Below are 26,977 nucleotides of genomic sequence, written 5' to 3' on the forward strand. Positions count from 1 at the left end.
ACAGAAGAGAAACTTTTGCTCATTTCGCGTTTGCTCATTTCACGTTCGAGTTGTAACACATGTTTCCGCTGTTATGACGCATTAAATGTTTTCCCCCAATTCCTTTCGGCCCAAGGCCCAAGGCGTTTTGCTTACGGAGTACCTTTGCAAATAAATGCAATAACCTCCACAACTTCGTTAAGAGAAATATTGAATAATTTAGATTCCTTTCGGTAATTCCTTTCGGTAATTCTAGCTGTGAAGTTTGCCTGCAAATTTTGTAGACTGTAGCCCTTTAGACAAACCCCTGCATCCTTATATAGGCTACGCCATATATTTTGGGGGGGAGGGGGAGAAGGATGCACGTATAAATTGAGATACATTATTTTAATTCACTTTTTCAATGCTCATTTTTCTAGTACCTTTTGGAACATTCGTATGCACTCATAATTGTTCATTTCTAAAACTTGTGCATATGGCTTAATATTGAAATGAGAAATAAGAAATAATAATTGAATTGAACCTGGCATTCAGTTTTATTTAGAATTTTTTTTCACCGATTGTTTGTTATTGCAACTAAATGAAAGACAAGTACTACAAGCAGAGACAGCGACCAACGAATTTCAGACAACATGTTAGCTACGAAGAAAGAAAGAGAGGTGGGATACAAGCGACATCACTAAATAATGAAAATTTGAATTCGTTTAAAAGTTGACTTATTTATAGAATGGTGGAAAATGTCAGTTAAAATTCCAGTGACGGAATGATGTAGAAAGATTTTTATACATGGGAAAAGCCTTAAGTTCCCATAAATGCTAAGATAATGCCTTCTTCTTCAATAAAGTTGAACGCTACTTGTTTACCAGTAAAACTAAAGTTATTTATCAGTTCAAAGTTAATAATAAAATAATGCTCAAAATCTCAGTTAATAACGATAATGTTCAAATCATGGGTAAATAAAAATAATTTTCAATTCTCATAAAGCAGAAATTGTAACTGAAAAAATTTTGAAATAGGAAATTATTTAAAGATGATATTTCATATAATTTCCGTAATTATGCGTTGTGTAATGTTATATTTTACACATCTTCGCAACAATACCAAACCTACGAACATGTGTCGTCCTCCGCGTTTTCACATTTCACACTCCGCATTTTCTGTCTTGTCTCTCGTACTTTTATATCTTATAAAACACAAAAATGCATATTCTGTAAATCGTTGCTTACAAAAGTTTTAATCTGACTTTTCTCAAATTCAAAAATGCTTCTTAAATTATTAAACGTAATTTTCACAAAAAAATATTATTTTGCGGATTGGTGGTTTTGGCTCGGTGACGACAGTATTTCTCTTTTCATTCCTAGAAAAATAAAGACAGAGAATAATGCTGTATTAAAAAAATTACAGTGCTATTCGCACAGATTAAACTTAATTTTAATTTCTAAACTCATTTCAAAGGATTTTGAGTTATTAATTCCTTTGTCTTTTACAAAGTAAAAAATAATGCAGAGTAGTTGCCAGCAGTTAAATATGATACGCATAACATACATACGTACATAAGAAAAGAAAACATTTTTCATTCTTTTTCAGTTTTATTTTATCTGTATATTCTTCATTATTGTTCCATTATATTTAAATGATTCGAAACGAAGATAATTTAATTATATTTATTTCATTACATATGGTCTATTTTATCTCACATTACTTTAGATTAGGAAATCTTTATTGTCCAACATCATACTCTAGTTTATTTTAAAAAGAAGAAAAAAGGAACATAATTGTATCAGATAACGAAGCAAGCGTCTGAAATTGCGTTAAAAGCTTTTAAATAAGATTGGTCTTTGCGTTAAATTTTTATGATAGCCTTTAAGAAAGTAAATGAATTGTTCATATAGCCATTTCATAAGCTAATGCTGTTTTATCTGGATGTGCGTAATTGTAAAATCATATCCAGTAAATTAAAAATACCCCTGTCTTTGTCATATTATTATCATCATCAAATAACTGAAATGCCCTGAATGCACTTCCCCGTTTAAATTCCTACGCACATGAGTTATAATTACTTCAAAATCTTCAAATATTAAAAAAATTATTTTCCCAGTAACCTGTATTGATTTTAGTATTTCATTCAAGTAAAATTTCTTTCTTCTATATTCTAATTAATTTTAATTAATTTCTGTAATGCTGCATACATACGCAATTAAGTAAATTACGTAAAAAGATATACATTAAAATGTTCATAAAGTCAAAAATGTAGCGAATGTTGAATTTATTTGCATCTTTATCCGCTACTAATTAATTAATAAAGGAGACTTAATTTTAGAAGGCAGAAGATTAGAATAATCCAGAAAGATTTTTTAATCTTTTTTCGTTTGCTTATTAATAAATAAGCAGGTTTGCTTTATCAATTCAGGAATTGGAAGAAATAAGTAGTTCTAAATGCATAGGTCTTACGAAAAAGTGAAAAAAATTCTTTTGAATTATGTATTGCGTTTTTTAGTATCAAGTCTGCGAATAAGTGTATCTGTTTATAAAATTAAAAATTTCAAAGATTTTCATAAATTAAAATTTTGTTAGAGCGTAACTCTGCATTTATAGTATTTTCTCCAGTTTCTTTCTGAAAATAAGCAAGCAGATAACCAAAAAGAACAAAACAAAAATGTCCATTTTTAAATTGCTTTGAAAGGACGAGCAATATTTGCTTTTCTTACTTTTTTATGTTTGAAAGACAGTTTTTCCGGTATTAATAGCACTGTCAACAATGATTTAGTTTTCGTCATTGTTTATTTAATTTATGCTAATTCTTATTTACCTTATAGGCAAGTTTCAAAAACAAAAAGTAGATAATTTTTGCTACCCCATATTCTTCTAATATGAAATTGCCTTTCCTTATAAATGCGGTTAGTTTTGCAGTTGCTCAAATAGACTGGTTGATGGAAAAATTTTATTTGCCATTTGAAATCATCAAGAAAATCTCTGTAACAATGATAATTTCATTTCAATTTCATTAAGAAGCAGAATGTTAGATTTTGTTAGTGAGTGTAATCAATAGTAAAATTAAAAAAAAAAAAAAAAAAAAAAAATCATCTCAAAGAGTTTTTATAGATTAAGGGTTTATCTAAAATTTAATCTAATATTAGTACCTGTATAAAATCTATATTTAAAACAACATATGGAATCTTATAGTTAAGTTTTCTAAATCTCATTCACAAAAAGTTTTCGTTTAGAAGAAATTGTATACATATCTTAGTTATTTGTTCTTGTGTTTAAGAGAGAAACGTAGGTATTGATTATGCATATTCTGAAATGTCTAAAATTATTACTTATCATATATTATTATGATAAGTAATAATTTTAGACAAAGGTATTTTCTCTCTCCTTCTAGCATGCCTTCGTGACGTAAAGGGGGTGTGTATTCGAGTCCCGGCGAGGGCAATATACATTTTTCATGTCTCCTGCTTCAAAATAACCTAATGAGTCTACAAATAGTGCCCGAACTAATAGGTTGTGGACTAATTCATTACCACCAGGATTTAGTGATTGAGTCCCCTAATCCCAGTCTCTCTTGAAAAGGGGAGAGTATATAAGGCCTTTTCTCAATCCTTCCAGCATGCCTTCATGGTGTAACGGTAGCAGACGCAGCGCGTATTCGAGAGCTTCAGTGTTCGAATCACGGCGAGGACACTGCACGTTTTTCATGTCTGCTGCTTCAAAATAACCTAATGACTCTACAGAAGTATAAAATGAAAACTGGAAGTAAAACGTCCCAGCGTAAAATGTAAAAATTAGGCAAAACAGCAAGCTTATATTGTTTTAGATTTTGGTTAAAACTAAATCGATTTCGAGGGTGATCAACCCTAACTCTCTCTTCTTCCAAAGCAAGGTTCTGTTTACTCTTATGCACTCTCCCTGTATAAAAAAATAAGTATTATATAAAATGACAAATGTTATTCAGGGAAATATAAAAAAGAATTTGTTGTAAGGATTCATGTGAAAACTTAAAGTGTTTAAAGCGCATGAAACAGGAAGAAATGCAACCTACCGCGCGACTATTAAGCGTCACTGTTGGTAATATATTGTACTGATGCGCATTTTGTCATTGTATAGAATGCATAAGAAATGACTGAAAAATCTAAAGCTTTTATACTAAACGTCCCACTTTTGACATTGCACGGGTAGTCTAAAGTAGCACTTTTCCTGTAAAATATGTAGAGTCCGTCCACACTGTAAACTATTCAAGGTCAGATTCATCGCTTAGAGTATATAAATGTGCTCCAAGAACAACAATCAATGATATCCATACTTTTCAAGCAAAAGGCAAACAAGACCTATATTATCATGAACAGTATTGGAAAAATAAACTTTATTGGATATATGAAAAACTACACCGTATTTACGTATAATTGCGCTTCTCAACGGGAAAGTTGCATAATAAACATCTGAAAATAAATATATATCCATTATGTAGTTGAACAGCCGTTGTTTAACTCCTAATAAAAGCAGCATCTGAGCTCATTAAATCTTTTCGTGGTGATAATGTATTTCTTTTCTGAATATTGTGACACATATATTATTTTTGGATCGATGTAATATAAATTCTCTGCAAATTGCGAAGAGTGCAACCCATCGCTATCCATCGCAACATCATCCAGATCCAATGTCATCCACAGACCAGACGACAGGCTGAAAAGTAGCGCATGCTTTCTCTGGATGGAAAATCTCCACCATGGTGTTAGCAGAACCAGCGGCAGGCTTGTGTTATTACAAAACGTTTTAATACTGAAACGGGTTAAAGCTAGCCCAGAGTGAGCCCACGTTTAATATAGTATAATAGACAGTTTAATGCGATTACAAGTACTACGCACAAAGGATATCACCGACGGCTGAAATTGTACCCATTTGAAGTTGAATAACCGTGCTGGTGTACATTGAAGTAACTTTCAACAACGCATTACAGTTTGTGTATGACTATTTGTGTATGGCTAAAGACAAAAGCAAAACTATCATTCATTATTTGAAAATTACTTCCATCTTGGAGACCTATGAAGCATGTTTTACAAGTGTAGAGATCTTCGGCACTCACAACAGCCCTGAATGATCACAATTCAGTTGTCATGCAACCTGTGTAAGAGGTTTTTCTGACCTGTAATTTGTCGGCCAGTATATCGGCTATACGTGAAATATTCGCAAACTCCCTGTTAATTATGAGTAATAATTCATACTTTCGTTCATAGAGATTGGAATTAGTTCTAATCAAGGACAACTAGCCCTTAAGCTTCCATGAGAGTTTTATTCGGTGCAAAATAATCAAGTAAATATGCTCACCAGCTATTTTCAATACCCAAACACATTAACTGAATTACCAAAATCGTATAGCAAGATTCTTTGCTGCATAACCAACAACATCAAGTCTCAAAGCTCGAATATTATGAGTTATTTTTACCAATGCTAAGGACAATTTACAATGCACATTCAATTTAATACAGTTGCTGCGCAATGGAAAACTCAGCGAATTGTAATTATACTTATAGTGCATCCACAAACATTTTGCTAATCACTTGAAATTCAATACGAATACATATCTGTCAATTCTATGCGATTCTATTTCAAAATTTCACAATCTCATGATTCAGTAAATTTAAGAAATGTATACTACTCAGAAAATTCAGATGAGTGGAAGAGAATTGAATGATATTCCTGCAGTCTCGGTCTGAGGAAACATTTGACATTAAATATCCATGTCGAAATTGCAAGGCAGGAAAACCCGAGGAGGAATGGAATATTGCGGGTACCTTAGGTTCAGATGGTTCTATACCAGAATTTTACTAAAAGCGCCTTTCTACTTGTAATATCGAGAAGCTCCCAACTTATCAGCAACTGTGTTAGTGACTGCTACTAAGTGTGAATTTACACAGAAACGTAAGAAGGATTTAAAGCCCTTTTTATTCAACTTTTAAAATAACAGCTGCGTCCATTTGACGCTCACAAACTACGCCGACCCGGCGGTTTAACTAAAACAGAATGTAGAACTGAAAAATAATGACTGGATGAATAAATAGCGAGATCACTATCCACGAGGCTCTGAGATCTTAAACTAACCTAACCGCGTTCTAACATTACCGCTGAGATTCAGCGAGCTTACTAATTAAGCAATTGAAAGATCCAGCAAAATCTGCCGAGATAGGCACACAGGCCGACACGCGCGGTTCTTAAATTCTACCGAGCGGCATTCACGTTCACGATTCAAGAAGCACACCTACAATCTCGTTTCCCTTCTATTTAAACTCAACTTACTTTCTATTTAAACAGCTAAATTTGAATATACTGCACGCTCTACTACAATTTACATACTCTAGCATTGGCAATTCTAGGGGAAAGAAAAGAATAGACAGGAAAGATAACTTAAAATAAATGTTAGTTAAAATAAATATAAACTCTACATACTTATCTGATAAATGGTATGTAGTAGTGTACGAAAATCTATCAAAATACCAAAAATATCAGAACTACGCCGAGACTACCCGTCAAAGGTTGTTCTGCACAGGCTCTTAATATACGTATATAAACCTTAATAATAATTAGACACAGTGAGTCTACTATTACAATACCTGTTTACAATCTCAATATTTATAGAAAAAGAAATAAATCTTATCTACTTGGATTCTGCACATGCTTCTTGACAAATAACAATTTTATTAAAACTTGACATCAGCAGTTTCACAGTTCCCTTGAATTAAAGCAGGAATTCTCTACTAGGATATTATTCAATTAGAAAGCCCGGCGGTCATATACGAAATGACCGCTGTTCTAGATATTATAAATTGATTGATGATTAGAAATTGATTATAAACAGATGATTGCTAATGCAAACAAATGTTCACGTTCACTCTGACACGCGTTCAGCTGAAAATTCAGTTTAAAATACAATGTCGGTATAAAATCGGACAAAATTTTAAACTCTTTACGCGAAAGGATATTTAGCATAGGAGTTTGGGTAAACCTACCTGATGAGATGTACTACGAACAACTTGTTAGCTGGTTTTGTCTCCTTTAATTTCTGAACGTTTGCAAGTTTTTAGGTAATTCATCTGTAAATATAGTTAACTGCATAATAAGCAACAATTGGAGGAATTAAAAATATTTAAATGTTCTTTAATACCATGATAATTTAATTAAAACAATGATAACTGCATGTATGGGATCAGTGTATGTGGACTATTTGAATGCCGTGGCAACTTCACCCCATTGGCTAGCACAGTTACGCAAGCAAGCAATAAACTATCGGCGACAAACAGACACTTAAGCCGCGTATAATAAAGATAACAACCCAATGTAGAACTTTCATTTAAAACATTACACATCTAAGTTAAGAATATGACCTAAACATTATAAATATTGTCTTAATACTGGCCCATGCACTATATACAGATAACCGAAAACCTTAAATTTTTCATAGATATTTATAAATAAACAGGAGAATAAAATGCAGTTAAAACATTTAATGTTAGACTGAAACGAAGTACAAGTGAATCACAGTTTGCTCTGTTGAACTTCGTACAGACCAAGATTTCCCAACGGGAATCGACAAAATTTTGAAAGTGATTAATGATGATGAAGGGGGCGACATTTGGTGTATATACGAATATGTACCAGCAATTGATTGACATATTAATGATCCCATTGACTGCGAAAAAATATAATTATAAAATTGTTAATGAATTTTTTTTTGTTTTTATATATCTGTAGCATGCAGTAAGAATGAAATCATATAAATTAAGCATAAGGGAGAATTACAGAAAATGTGTTTCACATATTTCTTAAATGATTAGATTATTTTTAACCGTATGAATGTTTTATGCAATAAGTGCAAAGAATTGTTACCAGCCACTATTATTGAACTTTTCCTTCTTCTTACATAGCAGAAGCAAACTTTGATCAAGTCAATAATTTACAATGGAAAAAAAGAAACAGGATGAATATTGGTGAACAAAGTGATTTAAGTGTTAAGAAATTTTATGCCAACTATTAAAAATATTGCATTTATACATCAAGCGTTTTATACAATTCATTGAAATTCAAGAATCTGTGACTTTGATTCTGAGAAGTTGTTTACATTTTCAAAATTAAAAATAATATATGTAATATTGTATTACGATGAAGCAAAAAATAATAGAACTTTTAGAACATGTTGTTGTGACTTAGCTCACTTGTTCGACAGTAACATCAGCACAAGAGCCTTGAGCACCGTACAGGTGACAGTACGACTTTGCTCAGTTCCGCCCCCTATTTTGATGGAAAGCATCCCGGAAGGACGGGTTAGAGGGTCTACTACCCCTCTTCCCCTGCCGCCAAATTCTCGAGAGAACTTCCGGCTGGCCCTTATTTATAATGTTCCCATGCCGCATAGACACTGTATGTTTACAAACATCCAATACTTCTCCGGGATTCAAACCAGGGTCCCTTAGTCAGTGTCACTAACCACTACCCAGGTTGGGCGGTTAATAGATCATAAACTTCATAAACCCTTTTTCAAAACTTTTGTTCGTATTCTTAGCCTAATTTTTTTTTTTTTTTTTTTTTTTTTTGTTGTTATTTAAGTGCAATTGCTTGTATTATGATTAGGTTCTATTCTGTATATTATAGAGAAAAATATTTAAAAAAGTTTGATGAAGAAAACCATTCCTTCAAAAGTGATTAATGCAAGAAAAGGCTTAGGAAACACTGATCTAGACTTGCGCATCTAGACGCATCTTGCGCATGCGTAGAAGCACACGGTATGAAGGAAAGCGAAGCTTCAAAGAAGAGGAACAAGTCAGATTTGATTTTTCTGTAACCGTAACATGGTATTACGTCATCTCTGGTCAAAAGATGGCAACAAAGTAGTGTTTATGTCAGCCTAGTTCTGTTTTTAAGTAACGTAGAAACAAGATGAATCCGAAATACGCGGATCTCCCAGGAATAGTAAGATTATTAAAATTTATGTACATTGTATTGAAAATTTAAACGATTGTTTTGTTCTGACGTATGATTAGGTCTAGGTCTTTAAAAGAACTTAAACTTCGTACAGACCAAGATTTGAAATATACTGTTTCTTCTTTAATTCATACAGTGTCTCACAAAATTTTTCGGGCACTTTAATTAGCAGACAAAGCGTTTTAACTCAAAATTTAATTCGAGTATAAAGCCCAATATTTTTTCATATCATCTCGGAGTTACTTTGAATAAAACTAAACTTTTTAATTTTTAATACTGACTAATTTTCCCCTCATTTTCTAAAATTGAAAATCTAAGGAGGCATAGAAAAAACACGCCACAGAAGTGATCGTACACCGAAACATTTTCGTAAAATTTCATAAATAAAATTATCCTCTATCACTTACTTTTTTTTGCATTTTGGTGAGGTTTAAGAAATTGTTTGGCATTATTTTTTTGGTTGCTTACTTCGTTATATTTTATTTAATGTTTAAAAATGGCTAGTAGTAAAAGGAAGCAATGAGCAGCATTCGAAAATTGAACATATTTGTATCATAAGGATGGAAATTCAATTCGGGATTTCGCTAAATTTGTAAATTTAACCCATTCTATGATGTAGTATGTGATAATATGCTCTAAGGAAGAAAACTGGATCCAAGATAAAGTAAGAAGCGGTTGTCCGGCAAAGATGATTGGACGTGACTCATCATGATCATATATTTATAGTTAGAATATCTATGAGAAATCTTTGAGAGTTGTAAAGATTTCTACAGAATTTACCGAAAAAATTTCTACTTCAGTTTCACTTAAAACTGTTTGATGAGTGCTCAGATCAGCTTGATTACATATGTGTTCTGCTCGAAGAAAATTTTTTGGAAGTGCAAAAAATAGAAAGCTTAGGCATTTCTTCTCAAAATCAATGGTAAATAACCCTGAAGTGTATTGAAATTATGTTTTATTTCCATATGAAAGCAAATTTAGCATTTTTGGTTCCTATGGGTGCATAATTTTAAGGAAAAAAAAAAAAAAATAATAAATAAAAATAAGGAGCTTAATCCCCAGACTGTGGTTGGAACAGTAAAGCATGGTCATGAAGGTTTTATAGTCTGAGGGTGCATGCCAGCATCAAGATTAAATAATTTAGTGTTTATTGATGGCACAATGAACTATGTTCTTTGCTTAAATATTTTAAAAGATAATTTAAAATAATCTGCCCAAAATTTGGATACTGAAAACAACTTTATTTTTTGTTAGGGTAACGGTCCTAAGCACATGGCGTTCAACATTTGTCTTTTGGATGTCTATAGTTGTCCACAAGTTCTGAAAATACCACCTTAGTAACCAGATTTAAACCCAGCAGAACACATTTGGACAGAATTAGAGGTTCGAGTATGAAGACACAACATTAAGACAAAAACTAAAAACAGTAATGATGGAAGAATGGAAGAATATTGATGCAGATATTACAAACAAAAAAGTGGTAAACTCTATGCCCAGACGTTTGAAACCTGTCATAAATACTGCAGGATATACTACAAAATACTAACGGACAGAAATACTACAATATTTACTAAATATATGCAGGTTTCTTTAAAGCGTACAAACACTTTTGTGAGGTAACTTTTTTGTTACTTTTTTTATTATTGATTTAAAAAAAAATTAATATGTTTATAAAATAATTAATGTATTTTTGCTAAGAGAAGTTTATGGATATTATTAAAAGTTTTTCATTATAAAATATTATTTCTTAGTAATGAATAAAGCAATATTTCACTGAAACTTCTAAGTGCTCGAACACTTTTCTGAGCCACTGTGTATAAAAGTGTCAATTTTCAATTAGTGTTAGATTTTAGCATATGTAGTTACAGTCAATAATGTAATTTAAAAATATGTTTTCATACTAAAAATATGCATACGTTTTAAGGTACAGGTTGCAAATAAAATACTGTCTGGATATGTACACATTTATCAAACATCATCATTTTAAAGAAAATATTACCTATTTTATGAATATTCTTCCTTGATGTAATGTTTTATTATCATTTGCAAATTAAATATAAACTGTAATAAGATTATTTATTTATTTACAAATGTTTAGTTTATGTTTGACATACATGTACAGTGAATTAAAAGAAAAGCCTTCAAGCATTTTTTGAAAGAATGGTTAAATATTTAACTTGAAAGAAATCTTTTCTTACATGTTACTCCGTAATGTTAAGAAAAAGTTGAAAAAAAATAAAATAAAATAAAATAAAATAAAATACAGTAAAAGTATAGTTTGGGGTACCCCTTGGCGATTTTTGGCGGTACATGGATACTGAGTTTGTGCAATTTGTCTTGTTATTTTGGCTTTGTATAGCGGCAATTTTTGGCGCAAAAATCGCCGCTACACAAAGCCAAAATAACAAGACAAACAATTGCACAAACTCGGTATCCATGTACACATCGACTTATTTTCACTTATAAAAAAATCCCCAAATTGCATAAAAATGGCATTGCGCAATCCTTTGACTTTATTCATGTACACGTCGACCTATTTTCACTTTAAAAAAAAAAATCTCCGAATTGCACAAAAATGGCATTGCACACTCTTTTGATTTTATCCATGTACACGTCGACCTATTTTCACTTAAAAAAATCCCATAATTTTACAAACTTCCATTGCGCACTCCCTTTACTTTGTCCATGTACAGATCGATATCTTTTCACTTAAAAAGTCAAAGGAGCACCAAATTCTACAATATCGGCAAACAAAGATACATAATCTCAATAAAATACATTTTAAACCAAACAATAAAATAACATAAAAAAGGAAAAACATGTTATACATTTAAGCACTACGAAAAGCAAATATTCACTTACCATGATTTTCGAGTTTGCTTCGTACACCCAGAGCCACGTAAAAATCAAAATATCAATCTTACTCAAATGACTTTTTTCAAACCGGGTACTCTTTCCGATTGAACGCTTCACATAGTGACCATCTGAACCTTTCTTTCTACAAACCCATTCAAAAATGTAATATGTAAAATATAGATTTCAGTTGCTAGAAGCACTTGTGCAACCACAGACCATTTGGCTACTCCCATTTAGTTTTATCAAAAAAGTAAGATTCTATTTGAAGTTTAATACTATTGGGTTTCTGCCAAATTATTTGCTTTCCATCACTCTCAGAAGCATTGAATTTACTTTTATCTGCAAGTGCAACTGAATTCCAAAAATCTTAATGCTTAGGTATAGGTTGTATCAAAATGTGCATTCCCTTTGTTGCTTTACTGAGAAATGTTTTTCTTCCTTTCCTACCTCTTTAGCACTGAAAGTTCCCTTTTTTAAAAATATTCCTCACAGATCTGTGTTAACCAGATTTGCCAAATATTCATTAGGTGTCTGAACGCAATTTAACTGTACTGATTTTAGTATTACAAACAATATTTTTTATGATCCATCTGTCTTTGCAGTAATGACACATCTTACACCACCTGTTTGTATTTAAAATTAGGCAAAATGATTAACCAATTCCACGTTTTCTGACAATTCCTAAAATTGGCAATGAATGGGCAATTTGTCAGGTGTGTGTGTGTGTGTGTGGAGGGGGGGGTTTGTGCAGATAATCGGAAAATATCCAAAATTTTTAATTTCGATGATTATGAGACACAAGTCTGTCTTCAGGAGCAAAACTTTTTTTTTTTTTTTTGCTTCCAAAGATCATTAGAGTTGTGATGTAGTGGGAGTTTTTTTTTAGTAATGAAACTTATAGAAACCCTGTCTCAATTACTTTTATAGCTTATATAACTGATTTCAAACTCCTTATATTTAATCTGCAAAGAGACAAATAAATTTGATTGTTTGTTGAAAATGAAGTAGTTGATGGTTGTAATGCAATAACTATTTTCTGAAACCATAAAATTTATTCTCAGCTTTTCTTGAAGAAGTAGAAATGAGTGCCTTTATTATAATAAAGTTTCTATGATTTTTAATGCTGATACAATTTTCAGTGGTTTATTTAACTGTTTATCTAATATTCGTTTATTTTTATTTAGGCTCATGATCAGCCAGATTTTTAATGCTGATACAATTTTCAATGGTTTATTTAACCGTTTATCTAATATTGGTTTATTTTTATTTAGGCTCATGATCAGCCAGATGTATACGAAACAAGTGATCTGCCTGAAGCAGAACAAGGAAATCTTTCAGTATCTGATGCCATTGTTGTAAGAAATGTATTTGTTTTCTCTTTTAAGTTATACTATTTGATTTAAATACAGTCTTCCCATTTAAATTGATCCCTGCAATACTTCTGCACATGAGAGAAAATTTAAATCATTTACAAAAAAGTGTAGTCAGTTTTGCCAAAATTTGTTAGTTTATTTCATGTTCTGGTAAAATTTTGCTGCAATCTTATTTTTAAGCAACCAGAAATCAACACCATTCAAGAAACCAGAAAGCACAAGAAATATCATCAGAACATTTCCATTAAATAACAGAGAAAAGATTTTATTGCTTGCATAAGAGGGGAATCTTAGAAACTTTAATTTCTCCTCTAAAATGGTAATCAAATTTTCTTGGCACATTTCAAACAAGATGTGTACTTGTGGAAACGCATGTGCATGTCTAACCATAGTAGTAATTACAAAAAAGGGTACTATTCGGTTTTGAGGGCCGTAAAAAATCGCCAAACTATTGTTGATGCCAGTGCTGCCAAAAATAATTGTGGCAACCCTAATGCAAGAAAGGACGTATTATAGTAAATAACTATCTAAGATTGATGTTTTAATTTAGATGAAAAGTTAATTTCATATAATACTTTTTTATTATTATAATTTATATAAAAAAGGCTAAACATGACTGGCATGGATAAATGGAAGCATAAGAGTAAATAACTATTTCAGATCATTATTATAATTTATATAAAAAGTGCTAAACACAACTAAATAGATGCCTGCAACGCTATTTCGCTGCAGATTAATCGCTAAAGTATAATTTCATCTCGTTGGTTGTTCAAACATAATTTTCTGTAATGAATGATGCCGTTTCTTCGAAAAAATTCTCGGTAAAGTGCAGAATTGCCCACTTATTTGTTTGCTGCTTTTTACAAGGGTAAAAACAATTGGATTTTTGTCAATTTTCTTTTACTTTTTAAGTGAAAATAGGTCGATGTGTACATAGATAAAGCCAAGGGTATGCACGTTGCCATTTTTGTGCAATTCTGGGATTTTTTTTTTTAAAGTGAAAATAGGTCGATGTGTACATGGATACTGAGTATGTGCAATTCTTAAAAACGCTTCAAGCAGTGCGTGATTCTGCACTTTACCCAAAATTCTATTACAGGCTTTTCATCATGGGCAATTCCCAAATTGTTAAATCCATAGGATATCAAAAAATGATTTAAAATAAAAAAAGTATTTAAAAATTAAATTAGTACTTCAATGGCGTCTTAAGAAATATGGAATTATATAAACTTATGCAATCTGAAATCAGCGTGTATGCTAGATTTGGCGCGCAGTTAAATGGGCGCGTTTGCTAGATTTGGTGCTTTTGTGCATATATTTTTGCTGCAATTTTTTTACGGTCCTCGAAATGGAATAGTACCAAAAAAAGTAATATCATTTGGAATTGTGCCTTAAAAATTAGCATGAGGATATCTCAGTGGGAAAGCAAGACCAAACTAATGGGACTATTTTCAATACACTTTTATATGGATGTCTAATATCATCTTATGAAATGATGTTTCCTTCCATTTAAACTTCTAGATGCAAATCAGGTATGGTATTTGCTAGCAGCTGTAAATAGAAAGTCATTCCATTTATCAATAGCTATGTGGGCTTAGTTGGTTTTGATGTTTTTAAGATGCAGTTTAAAGTAGCTGTTGAGCTGTGTGCAAGGTATGTTACCTAATACTTGGTAATATAAGAGAAGATAGCCTGCTGAAATAGAGCATTTTTTACTTGGGTAATATAAGAGAAGATACGTTGTTGAAAATAGAGCATTTTTTACTTGATAGAATGAATCCTAATATTCACCTGTTCTGATTATATTTATCCTTCTAGCTGAGAGTCGGGGATCTTACTGTGTAATATAGGTGTAATTATGGCTGTGATATATACAGAACTCTAAATAACAATTGGTTTCAAGTCATAATTTTAACATTTTGAGCAAGAAAATTGAGTTTACATTATGTATGATGTTATATGTATAATAAAACTGAATATTTGCAATTTCATGGGTGAGCATATAATTCACATTTTACATCATCAAGGAACACTACAATACAACAGTCATCCTTTCAGTGAACTTTGCTTTACCAGTATCGCAACTCCTTGCTAATAGGGAAGTGACAATAATAATCTTGTGGAAGAGTATATGATTTTTTATTCTAAGGATGATTTTTATGTGTTCTACTGTAAAATTTCTAATTTTTTCACATTCTTGACAACTGTTAATAATATAACATGCTAAACATTCTGCTTTCCCCTTGTCTTGCAGATTTTCCTAATACAAATCTTAATCTTACATCTTATACCTGATTACCACTTAACAAACATAAAAACTCTTCTATATATGTATGCCAATTTTAAGTAGTGCTAAGTAAGTATAAAAATATTTTTCATAATACTTTATGAAAACCTAAAAAAAATATGCTTTTGTAAATTTTGTGAATATAGTCAAACAGTCAGTTTAATTAAACATTGATAATTTTCAATTTTTGTAATAATTTGCCTCAGAAAACATATTTTCATAGTCAGTCTAAAAAGACAAATTTTACTAAGTTTTTTACATTTGTGTACATTTAAAATTGCATATTCAATATTATTGTCTATTTTAGGACCAGTGTGAAAGTGTCGAGACACTTAAAGTCTCACCAAGTGATGCTTATAATAAATTTAAAGGGAAGACTGTAGATGGAAGTAGTGTAGGTAAGCTGTTCTGCTTCAGCGTAAATTTTAAATATTCTATGTGATTCAGGCTCATTAACCATTGATAAAAATGTATCAATTCCTTGAAAAATGCAAAAATATTAATTTTTTATTAAAAAAATTTTAATTAGAGTTTCTATTATATAATTGCCTCTTTTCTTTGATCAGATTAGTCAGTGGCAAAAATATAAAATTAGCTTATATTTTTTATGTGTGAACGTTTTTGTTTATACAGAGGCACTTTTACTGCGCGATTTAGGAAGAAAGAAACCCAATTTAATGCACCCTTCGTCTATAACATGATTTCTCATTAATATTATTATGCTGTAAGCATTTAAACCATTTTTCTGAATACGGAACTTAATATTCATTGCTGTTAATATATGTGTATTAAAAGGCAGTAAAGTTTTAGTAAGCTTGGCACGTGTGCTTTCTTATAGTATGTTAAATTATGACTGTACTTGATAACACATATTTTGGTTCTTTATTTTATTGTTTAACCCGTAACAGGGGAGGTGAAAAAGTTGAACATAGCAGGGGACGTGCGGTCTCAGAGACCGCGCATTATAATAATTTTTTAAAAATCGTCTAATTAAAATATCATCATGATAGTTCACTTAGATGTTCTTAGAACATTTTACTCTGAAAAGAAAATATGTTTTTACACTTTAAAGTGAAATTAAAGTTTTCCCAGAAAATTTCCCTATAGCTTCAAATTTTTCGATGAAAATCATATGCCGCACTAAATTCTATAAAACTAAAAATAAGAATGCATCTATTTTGAATTAACTATTTTATCTATATTAGTTAATATTCAAAGCAAATTTTAACATCAGAAAATTGTATGTAGCACAATACAGAAAAATTTTGACATTACCTAAAATATCAGTATTTCACTGATTTTCTGATAGTAAACAATTAAGTTTTCGTCTTCTTTAGCATATTCATTGCATAACTTTTGCGTGCATTCCAAACAAACAGGGTCTTGGCAAGATAAACATAAATATACTGTCTTTCTTTTCCTGCTTGGGGGGCACAGACGACATGTTTTCCTTGATTTTAATTTTGCTTCTTTTGTGCACTGCTCCACATCCTTAGACTCAGCTTCTTTTCCTAAAATCCGCTTTATCGTCAGGCGCAATTCTCGATTTATTCTTGGATTTTTCCCTCTCGTGTGTAGTAGTGGTTGGACTAATTCTCTCGCTAATTCTTTCGAAAATACCATTCTGGTCATAACAGGGTTTTGGTTATAACCTTGGTGCAAAATGTATGCGTTTACTGTACTCATATCTACTAACCGGTAGAAAAGAGGCATAGGCCAACACGTTGTTCTCCTACTACAGGAATGGACAGAACATTTTTCATCTAAAGCATCAACACCACCTTTGGTTCTGTTATAAAAACCAATTATTTCAGGTTTCTGTGTTTCCGAGCCTGTTACTATCGAATGATGCAATGATGACATCAAAACCACTGCTCGCCTTTTTTCGCAGAAATTTTCTTCACAGTCATCTTCTTCACTAAAATCACTTCCAACTTCGTCTAAAATTATTTTCAGTTCTTCTGCATAACGTGGATCAGAAGGATAAATGAATCTCTGCGGACCTAACTTCAGAGCCATGTGTTCACTACTGCCGAAAATTGTAACACTGAGAGGGAGGTGAGGTCTCGCAGACCGCTCTAGAAGAATTTCAACATATACACTTGCCAAAGCATTCCGATAAAAAGGGGCCAGAAAGAAGCTCACGAAACGTGAAGCTAGGGGAAGAATCCATTCACTTGGACAAAGCATGCAATAGGGGTGATGGGAGGAACATGTGGCGCGGTCCGTCAGACCGCACGTCCCCTGTTACGGGTTAAATAAAAAGTATTTTGAAAATGCTTCTGAAATTATTAAATATTCTAGTGCTTATAAATTTATTTTTAAACTAACATATTTGCATATTCCCCCTTTTTTTTATTAATTTTATTGTATGAAAATTGACAAAACAATTGTGTGAATAATTTAAATTTTTAAGAATGCAGTTAGAGTAAGAACACATCAAATAAAAGTATTCATGAATAATTTACCAGCAACTGTCATAATATTATTTATTTAAAAGAAACCTTTATTATAATAAAAATACATAGTAATATCAAATAAAATTTCCTCATTTTTTGTTTCCCTGTATCTTGAATATCACTCCACTATTGTTATAATCCACTGCTAGTCCTTAGATTTCAAATTAGTGCTGTTAAAACCGTTTGTTGTCTGCTACAGCTTGCAGGTTGTCAGCGTCATCCTTATTGTCATCATCTTCATCACTTCAATCTGTTTTCCCATATGCAGTGATCTTCTGAACCATCAGGTGTATTAGATATCCCCATTTGTTTCAAGTTCTTCATTATTTTAGCTTCATCAGAGCCATACACCTAAAATCTGCAAACAAATTAATTAATAAGATGAAAACAATCACAACATTGAAGAATCCATTTTAAAATTTAGAAGAGCTTTTTGAACGCCTTGAGAAAGAGGACAATTTGTGAGTATTTACAAAATTTTCATTTAGTTTGTGCTTAAAAAAGGCTAGGGGTGGAGAATGTGCGAGGGCGAAAAATTTGAAGTAAAAACAGTATTCACAGTTTTTTTTAATTTGAGTATTTAATAGTTCACCAAAAGTGCAAGAAGAGTGGCACAAGAAAATAATTAAAATTACCCTAGTGCACATATAAAAGCAAAAGATACTAATATTTGATTAACATTATGCAGTGGAGTTCAGTTCAGTGCAGATCTTAAATAATTTCTGAAAATTCATCCCACTGTTATTTTTCTCCATCTCCAATGAGAAGTAGCAAAGTATTTCAACCACTATAGTGAATTTTATAATTCTTTAGATAGATAAAATTTTGTACTGAATGTTAAAACATATTCTATTTAATTTATATTTTGATTAATAGTTTTTTAATACCAATGGAATGAATGTTCTAGAACTGAAAATAACCACATAAAAATGCTACAATATATATAATTTTTTGCTAAGAAGAAGTTATCTGAGGCCCAAGATTAGAGGCCAGTCAGCCTTCTGTCATCGAAAGTATCTTCCTGAAATATGTGAATTTGTTCTGCTGAGATTTCTGAATTCAGCTAAAAGTATAGTATACTTATGTTAGAGCACTGAAATGATTCAAGTACTGTCTTGCAAGTAAATATATATTTGAATTTTGTAATAATGCTTTCACATCCTTTTGAGAAAATATAGCATGCTGAAATTTTATGTCTACTCGTGCAACTGATTTGATTTGCTTATTTCATCTGAATTATGAAACTTACAGTTTTTCTTGCTCTACAAATATTAAGTGCAAGGTCTTTTCTAGTCCCCATGTGATTATTAATAGTATGCCATGAGATATATTATAAGGTGATCTTTATTCAACACTTATAAATAAATCATATGTAGAAAATTTTTTCTGTGTTATAATATAATCATATTAATGTGGAGAACAATTTATTGGAAGATAATTCAATTTTGTACAGAATTTTTGTTTGTTTGTTTAGGAATAGATAGATACAATGCGAGATAATATTTTCATAATGAAAAGGCTATTGGAATTTCTAGAACTTCAGACTTCATTTTCTTTCCGTTGAATTTTTATTGAATTATATTAAAATTTTATTGTAGTCCTTATTAATTTTTGATTAAAAACATTCATAATATTATGAAATGAATACCCAAAATATAATTAGTTATAATTTCATATTATCTTGTGTATCATGACAGAAATTTTCATGGTAATAATTTTATAATGCATTGAAATTTTATGATTTTTAATTAATCTTAACATTAATTTATATTCATTCATTACAAAAGAACTTATTTTTAGATTTTACTGATGGCGTTGGACATCTTCGAAAAACTGGTTATGATATTAGATCTGGAGAGTGGGAAATGGTATGTATTTGTGTCAGAAATTCTAGATAATATAGTGTAATTTAATAAAATACTAGGTGTAAGAAAGGCTTGTGAGCTAAAAACTTTGAAAGTAGGCATGAATTTAATAGATTAACACTGCATTTGTAAAAAAATATGTATGAATGATTTTCAAACATTAATTTTCACGTTGTTGCCATCTTAGATGTGAAAAATAAGTTTCTGTATTTTTCCTATTCTCAATAAGCCTTATTTTAAAATTCTGATAGTTTTCTTAGTAGTATTTTTCAGTATCTGGTCCTTAAAATAGAGAAGAAAAATTTGCAAATTATGCGTATTTTTTCAAAAAGTGTTGAACCAAAGTTACTAATTATGCCACCAAAGAATTATGCAAATATTCAGAGTCAAATACATAAATGTACACATTTGTGACTGCAGAGCTGTAACATATAAATGGCAGAATGAGATGAAGAATGTTTGGTAGATTGGAAGCAGACCAATCGCAAGTGCAGATGACAACAGAGTTCACTGTAATGCTCAGTATCGTCTGCAGCTATTGAAAGCTGTTTCAGAATGTTAGATTTGTATTGAGAAGACCTGGACGAGGTCATCCAAAATCCACGACAAATGAAGATCGTTATTTGTTACGTTCGCTGCAGTGACACGAGAGAGCTACAGCTTTACAGCTCTCATGTAAACTGTATGCTGTCACTGGAAACTCAAGTTTTACAGTGTTCAGTTGCCTGAAGGCCTCATGAGATAAGCTGTATGCCAGAAGAACCAGTGTTTGTTTCCCAGTCACTGCAGTACAGAAGAGAGCACTTAAAGCATGGTGCAGGCAATATGCTCCTCAAACCAGATTTCAGTGGAGCATTGTAAGAGAGTGTGGAACATGATACCATCCCTCCCTCATCAGGAAAATTAGCATTACGGTGATGGAGGTGTAATGGTTTGGACATGCATTATGTTGTATGGCCACATACACATCCTTGCATGTGTTTAGCAAAAGCTCCATGACTGCTGTGAGATACAGAGAAATATTAGAGCCCTTTGTTCAACTCTTGTGGGGCATAGTAGGTCCTCTGCTTCTGTTAATGGACGACAACACTTGTTCACATAGGGCTCAGCTATTCAATGATAATCTGGAAAGTGAGAGCTCAGCTATTCAATGGATTGGCCAGCCAGTTTTCATGATCTTAACCCTATAGAGCATACCCAGGACGCTCTTAGAAGTGCAGTTTCATTTCACCATTCACCTCTGAGAATCATCCCCGAGTTCAAAACTGCTTTGCTGTAGGAGTGAGATCAACTGCCAGTTGCCACAGGCACTCCTTAACTGCCTTCTGCCCATTATGTCGTCATGCCTTATGATCTGTCTGGCTGTAAGAGGGTGCCATACCCCGGCTGTAAGAGTGTAATAGGTAGAGGAGACTGTAGAGGTGTAATGTGGGTGCCATACCCCACATTACACTCATTTTTAGTTCGGTATCGCAACATGTGTTTTAGACATCTCTGTACTATGAGCTTTAATTATAATCATGTATATATAAAATGACTCTTGAAGGGTACATCTCTTTCTCTGTTATAAGTGTATATTCATAATAAATTTTATTAAAATCTGTCTCAGTTTTTCAGAAATTCAACATTATGTGCAAATTCTTTTAAACACTAGTGTATAAGTGTGTATTGTAGCATTACCACTGACAATAAAGAGAAATTGCAGATTACCTGTGAGCTGGGTAGTGCCCATGATTAATTCATAATTGTAATTAATGCAAGACCACTTGAAATAAACATGCCAAAAGAATAATAACCTATATTGTAATTAATGTAAAAAGACAATAAACAATTTATCTTATTAAGCAATTTCATCTGAAGAATATGTTTATTTGGTTATGTAAATTAAACTTGTTTCTATTCCTTCCTAACATCTCTGTACACATGCTGTTTGTTTCTGCTCGCATTAATTACTCTTGTATTTCTATAAAATTTGTTTTGTAATGGAAGATAAACAGCTGTATACTTGATTTATTTTTGCACTTGAACAGTTTACTTTTAATGGGTATTTTTATAATATTTATATATTCCAAATTAGGTACAGTTAAATTACATAACTGTTATAAGTAAAAACAAATTTAAAATGTTATGATATCATTTATGAATGCTGTTTTCTTTTCCTTTTTATACTTTTCATAGACAATTTTGTTTTATACTTTTTATTTTTGATTGTAATTTTTCTGTTGTTTTGAAAGAATAACTGTGTTTTTTTAGCAGATTGTGGTGAATCTAAAATTGATTGTACTTTTTTAGTCCATTGATGAAACAAAATATCACTCAATTACCATTGGTTAATTTAAACTTTTATCTTAAATATCTTTCAGCATTATTAAATAATATTTCAGTTTCAGTTTTTATGTTATGCAAGGATATACATTATTATTAGCATTATATCCAAATCTTCGAATAAGTATTAATTTTGAAATGAAACATTTTTTTGAAGTGAAGCAGAAGTTTGCTTTTTGCTGCTATAGAAATACATGCACTATGTAAGAATAATATGACAGGAATTTTGAAATGAAGAATTTCAGAAAGATTTATTCAAGTTCTTCTTAGCCGCCCTAAATGAGACTGGGTTAAGCAAAATTCTGGTTAAAGTGGAGAATGAAAAAAATATATTAATTGATATAAGTATATTAATTTTAATAATAATAAATAACCAGAACCAGAAATTAATAATTATTAAGACCTCGATTAAGAGTTGAGAATTTAAAACCATGGCTATTTGAAATCTGATTAACAGTTGTACTCCTAGCAAGATTAGATGATTGTACACTGTATAAGTATTTTTATTGTGATGGTATTTCACCTTTTGCTTAGGTACAAACAGTTACTAAGTACAAACAGTTAATAAGTATATCATTCACAGATAATATCTTGAGGTAAAATGGGCCACTGTATGCTAAGTGGCTGATCTCTTTGGATGCAAATTTATATTAACATGTTCCAACATTATGTGTCATAGAGAGATCAGGTGATTGGTTTTGCCAAGTGAGGGCATCAGCTTTATGGAGTAATCCTGATAGAACTACTTAGTATGTGACTAAGTTTTTGTCATCTTACTAAAATTTGTGGTTCACCACTTTTATCATCATAACAATGATGATAACAATATTTTTTTTAATTATTAAAATTTTCAGAAATTAAAAAAAAATTAACAGCTCTTTTATGGTGATAAAAACAACAATGGTGATAAAAGAGCTGTCAAAATGTATTTGACATACTGTACTGTCATGAAGGTTTGTAAAGGTCTGTTCAGATTTTTTGGCAGCTTAGATTCTTCTCAGATAATCACTTGCAGAATAGCTAACTTAAGATGTTTTTCAAAAGTAAAATTTTTGCATTTGCCAGCCTGTCTCTAGACAGGTATGTGAGATTCATTTGTGCTCATAGTAAATGAGCATTATTGAAAACAACATGACTAGCTGCATACCTCATTCATTGGGTGAAATATCTATGCAAACAGTACCAATAGTATTCAGTGACCACTAACAACCATGGAATGCTATTCTTCAAGTTGTCTTATAGTGAACATATCGATTCCTAAAAGTGACATTCTCTGCCTATGAATGATGTAAAATGTTTGATGAAATACTGATAATATGGTTATTACAAGCATTTTACTATGAAACTGTATTGTCTTCATGCCCATCCATTAAATGGACATCAGAAATGTGTTCTTTCCATGACCTTCAACATTGCTAGAATGCTATTTTACACCACTGTTGAACTGTTGTGCCTTCCTAACATAGTCAACTGCACCACAGTTTTATATTCCATAGATTTTGCCACTCAGTATATTGTAACTCTTGCCTTTGCATTTAGCTTTTTCCTTGATTTATGAAGTGCTGTGGTGAGCCACTATGCAGACACAGGCTCTGAATTTTTTAATCATTTGCACATTTGATCCTAAATTATCCAAATTATTTTCATTTTTTATTTCAAGTTATTTCATATTATTACAAGTAATTTTTTTTTTAAATCTATTTTATGACTTTAAAATGTGTGTACTGACACAGCTTGTATGTCTTTTATAGACGGCAGATCATTCTGAAGAAAAGGAAACACCTCTACAGACATATAATAGAATTCATTTTGAAGTGAAGCAACTATTTGAAAAAGTAAATGAGATGAAAGTGAGTAAAATATCAATGCCAACCATTTTGTAATCAAATAAATGCTGAGGAGAGTAACAAGTATGAGAATAGAATATACAAAACATTGTTTTTATTTTGTTATATATGTGCAAAATAAAACAAAAAATATTATTGTAGACAATCAGAAATTCTAATGATATAACTCTACTCCTGAAAAATAACTATGTTAAATTAGATTTTGAAAATAAAACAAACTAGCATAATAAATGTTCAATAATTTCTAAAATGTATTCAGATTCCTCTTACATAAAGATTTCAAAGGGGGGGCACTTTTGTAATAATTCAGTTATGATATTTGACTCATTCAGCAGCAAGGTTTACTAAAGTAGGTGAATGCTGACAATTTGATCCTTGTTTCAATTCCATGCATCAGCTGAAGTGCTGATTCTTATATGAATTTTATTGTGTGATTTTATGTTATTCTCTATAATGTGATTTTATATCCTTCTATGTATTGGGTCAGTCCATAAATTCGTGCGCATTTTTTGTAAATTTCTAAATAATATATAAAAACACAATTTAAACACAATTAATTTTAATCTCTACATATAATAAAAGAAAGAGTCTGTCTGTGTATATGTCTTTTGTTCGCTCTGTGCGTAAGCTAATAGACCCACGGCTACGAAATTTGGTACATAGGTGCATCTAGACAAGAGCCAATGCACCTCGAAGTGATTTTTACGAAATTCGAATTCGAATTTTTTTTATTTTATGTTTTCGAGAATGGGCTATAGGAAAGCGAGATTTTACTCTACACACTCCATTTTCACATCGTCATGAAACGTAGGCGCTTAGCTATTTTACAAACTTAAAATAAATTTTGTGTTTCAATAAATTGATTAAATACGAATTTATTTAACAAAGGGAGCTTAACACCTTTTCAACGGATTTTTTCTAAGAAAGTTTATTTGTCTTTGATTTTTGGACACGTTAAACATTCATATTTGCAACTACTTTTACAAAAAGAATTTTGGAAAAATGATAATGCCGTATTTGATGGCATATAAGACGCACTTTTTTTCCTAAATTTGGTTTCAAAAAAGTTACCTGCATCTTATACGTGAAGGACACAGATTAACTTTCAATACTGAATGCTGTTTTTAGCCCGGATAAAGGTCTAGACACACATAACTTTTTCTACATCTACATGTGTGTGGCCTTCTAAATAAGGGTGCGTCTTATATGCCGTCAAATACGGTATTTTGTATTTTTAAAAAATTTTTTAAATGAAGCTTCCGAGTACACTTCACATCTCGCATCTTTAAAAATGGGATTTTGGCAACAATTTTCCTTTCTCATTGCTGTTGATAGATTTTTGATGAAATTGCATTATTTTGAGTAGTTTCATTCTTTTAGAAATATGGGTTCGGCAACAATTTTTCAACGTATTTCTCATGTCACTGTTTTTAAGAGATTGGCATATTTCATTGTCATCTATCTATCTATCTATCTATATATATATAATACATTTTTCATATTTCATTGTCATCTATCTATCTATCTATATATATATATATAATACATTTTTATTGATATTTTTTTTGATAAAGTTGCCAAGCAGAGTAAAATTCTGCGCGGAATTCTTTGTTTTTTTGAGTTTCTTTCATGTTATTTTTTTGCTTATTTCACTGTTTGTAAGATATTGAAAAGTTTTGCATGATTTTTTTTTCTTCAATGGAAAGTTGGTTAATTTTTTTTATTATGATAATTAATATTTGTATTAAGGGATATAGCTTATTTCATTGCAATTTTTTCCTCTTGAAAATATAAGATAAAATATCATTAATTATGCTTTGCTTTTCAGAATTTTTTGTTTTTTGTATTCTTTTATGTTATTTATTGCCCATTTCACTGTTTTTAAGATATTGAAAAGTTTTGAGTGATTTTTTTTAGGAAACAAAGTTTTTAACTTCCTTTATACCATTTGAGTTCTTAAGATTTTTAAGATTAAAAGGGGAAGTTGGTTAATTTATTTATTAGGATAATTAATGTTAAGGGATATTGCTTATTTCATTGCGATTTTGTTATACGTAATAACTTTTTTTATGAAGTTGTTCTGCAGAGTAAAATTATACTCAGTTTTTTTAAATTTAACGTTTGGTGTTCCCTTCAGCCATTTTTCCGGTACATTTAAAAGCCAGACGAAGGCTGGCAGCGAAGCTGCTAGTCAATTATATATTTTCCTCCATTATCTACATTGTCTCGCCATCTTACAGGCAGCTTTTTTATGCCATTGCTGTAGAAAGACTGGCTTTGATGCAAAAAATCTTGAAAGTTCATATTGTACATCTTGTTTAGAATTTAATTTTTTTCCCAGTAAAAAATTTTGTAAGGTACGAAATAAGTGAAAATTACTTGGGGCAATATCTGGGGAGTAAGCAGGATGGGGCAAAAGCTCCCAATTAAATTCACTAATTTTTTGCACAGTTGTTTGAGCTGTATGTGGTCTAGCATTATCATGATAAAACAAAACTTTCTTGATATTCTCCAATCGTGGGTGTTTTTTTGTTTGTGTCATTTGCACTATCTCCACCCCCAGGCCCATTAAAGCCGGGGGTCCCACAGGACAGTCTTCTGGGCCCTATTTTATTCAATATTTACACAAACAACATCCCCCACACACTACATACCACCCTTGCAGTGTATGCAGACAATACAGCAATTTTGACACAAAGCGCATCTCATGGCTCAGTTATACAAGCATTACAAAATCTTATCCATGCACTGGAGCCCTGGCTGAGGACCTGGAAAATCCAGATCACTGTTTCAAAGTCTGACGCTATCTTCTTTACCACAAGACAAAAATTCGATGCTAACCTGCATGTCAGAATGTATGACACTCTTATTCCCTGGGTGAAGTAGACCTGTTACCTTGGTGTCACTTTAGACCACAAACTCTCATGGTACCCACACATTTCCAGTATTCTTAACAAGTTCCAAGCACGCAAATTTACACTAGGCCTCCCTAATTGCTCGGAACAGCGTTCTCTCA

The 26,977-nt window shown here is 31.4% G+C and overlaps 1 protein-coding gene across 1 annotated transcript in view; it reads left to right on the forward strand.

Annotated features, from left to right (window-relative positions):
- Positions 1-8,796: 8,796 nt before the first annotated feature.
- The window catches only part of DCTN2-p50 (dynactin subunit 2), a 46,707-nt gene continuing 28,526 nt past the window's right edge, over positions 8,797-26,977 (forward strand). Inside the window, exons 1-5 of the mRNA XM_035370214.2 lie at positions 8,797-8,937; positions 13,077-13,160; positions 15,773-15,863; positions 19,725-19,792; positions 23,866-23,964. Of these exons, the coding sequence (XP_035226105.1) occupies positions 8,905-8,937; positions 13,077-13,160; positions 15,773-15,863; positions 19,725-19,792; positions 23,866-23,964 (375 nt within the window). The 5' untranslated portion in view covers positions 8,797-8,904. The remainder of the gene's footprint in view (positions 8,938-13,076; positions 13,161-15,772; positions 15,864-19,724; positions 19,793-23,865; positions 23,965-26,977) is intronic.

The sequence above is a fragment of the Stegodyphus dumicola genome, chromosome 7 (genome assembly GCF_044657685.1).
Source record: "Stegodyphus dumicola isolate Sdum_Otavi_A_Nest chromosome 7, ASM4465768v1".
NCBI classification, from domain to species: domain Eukaryota; kingdom Metazoa; phylum Arthropoda; class Arachnida; order Araneae; family Eresidae; genus Stegodyphus; species Stegodyphus dumicola.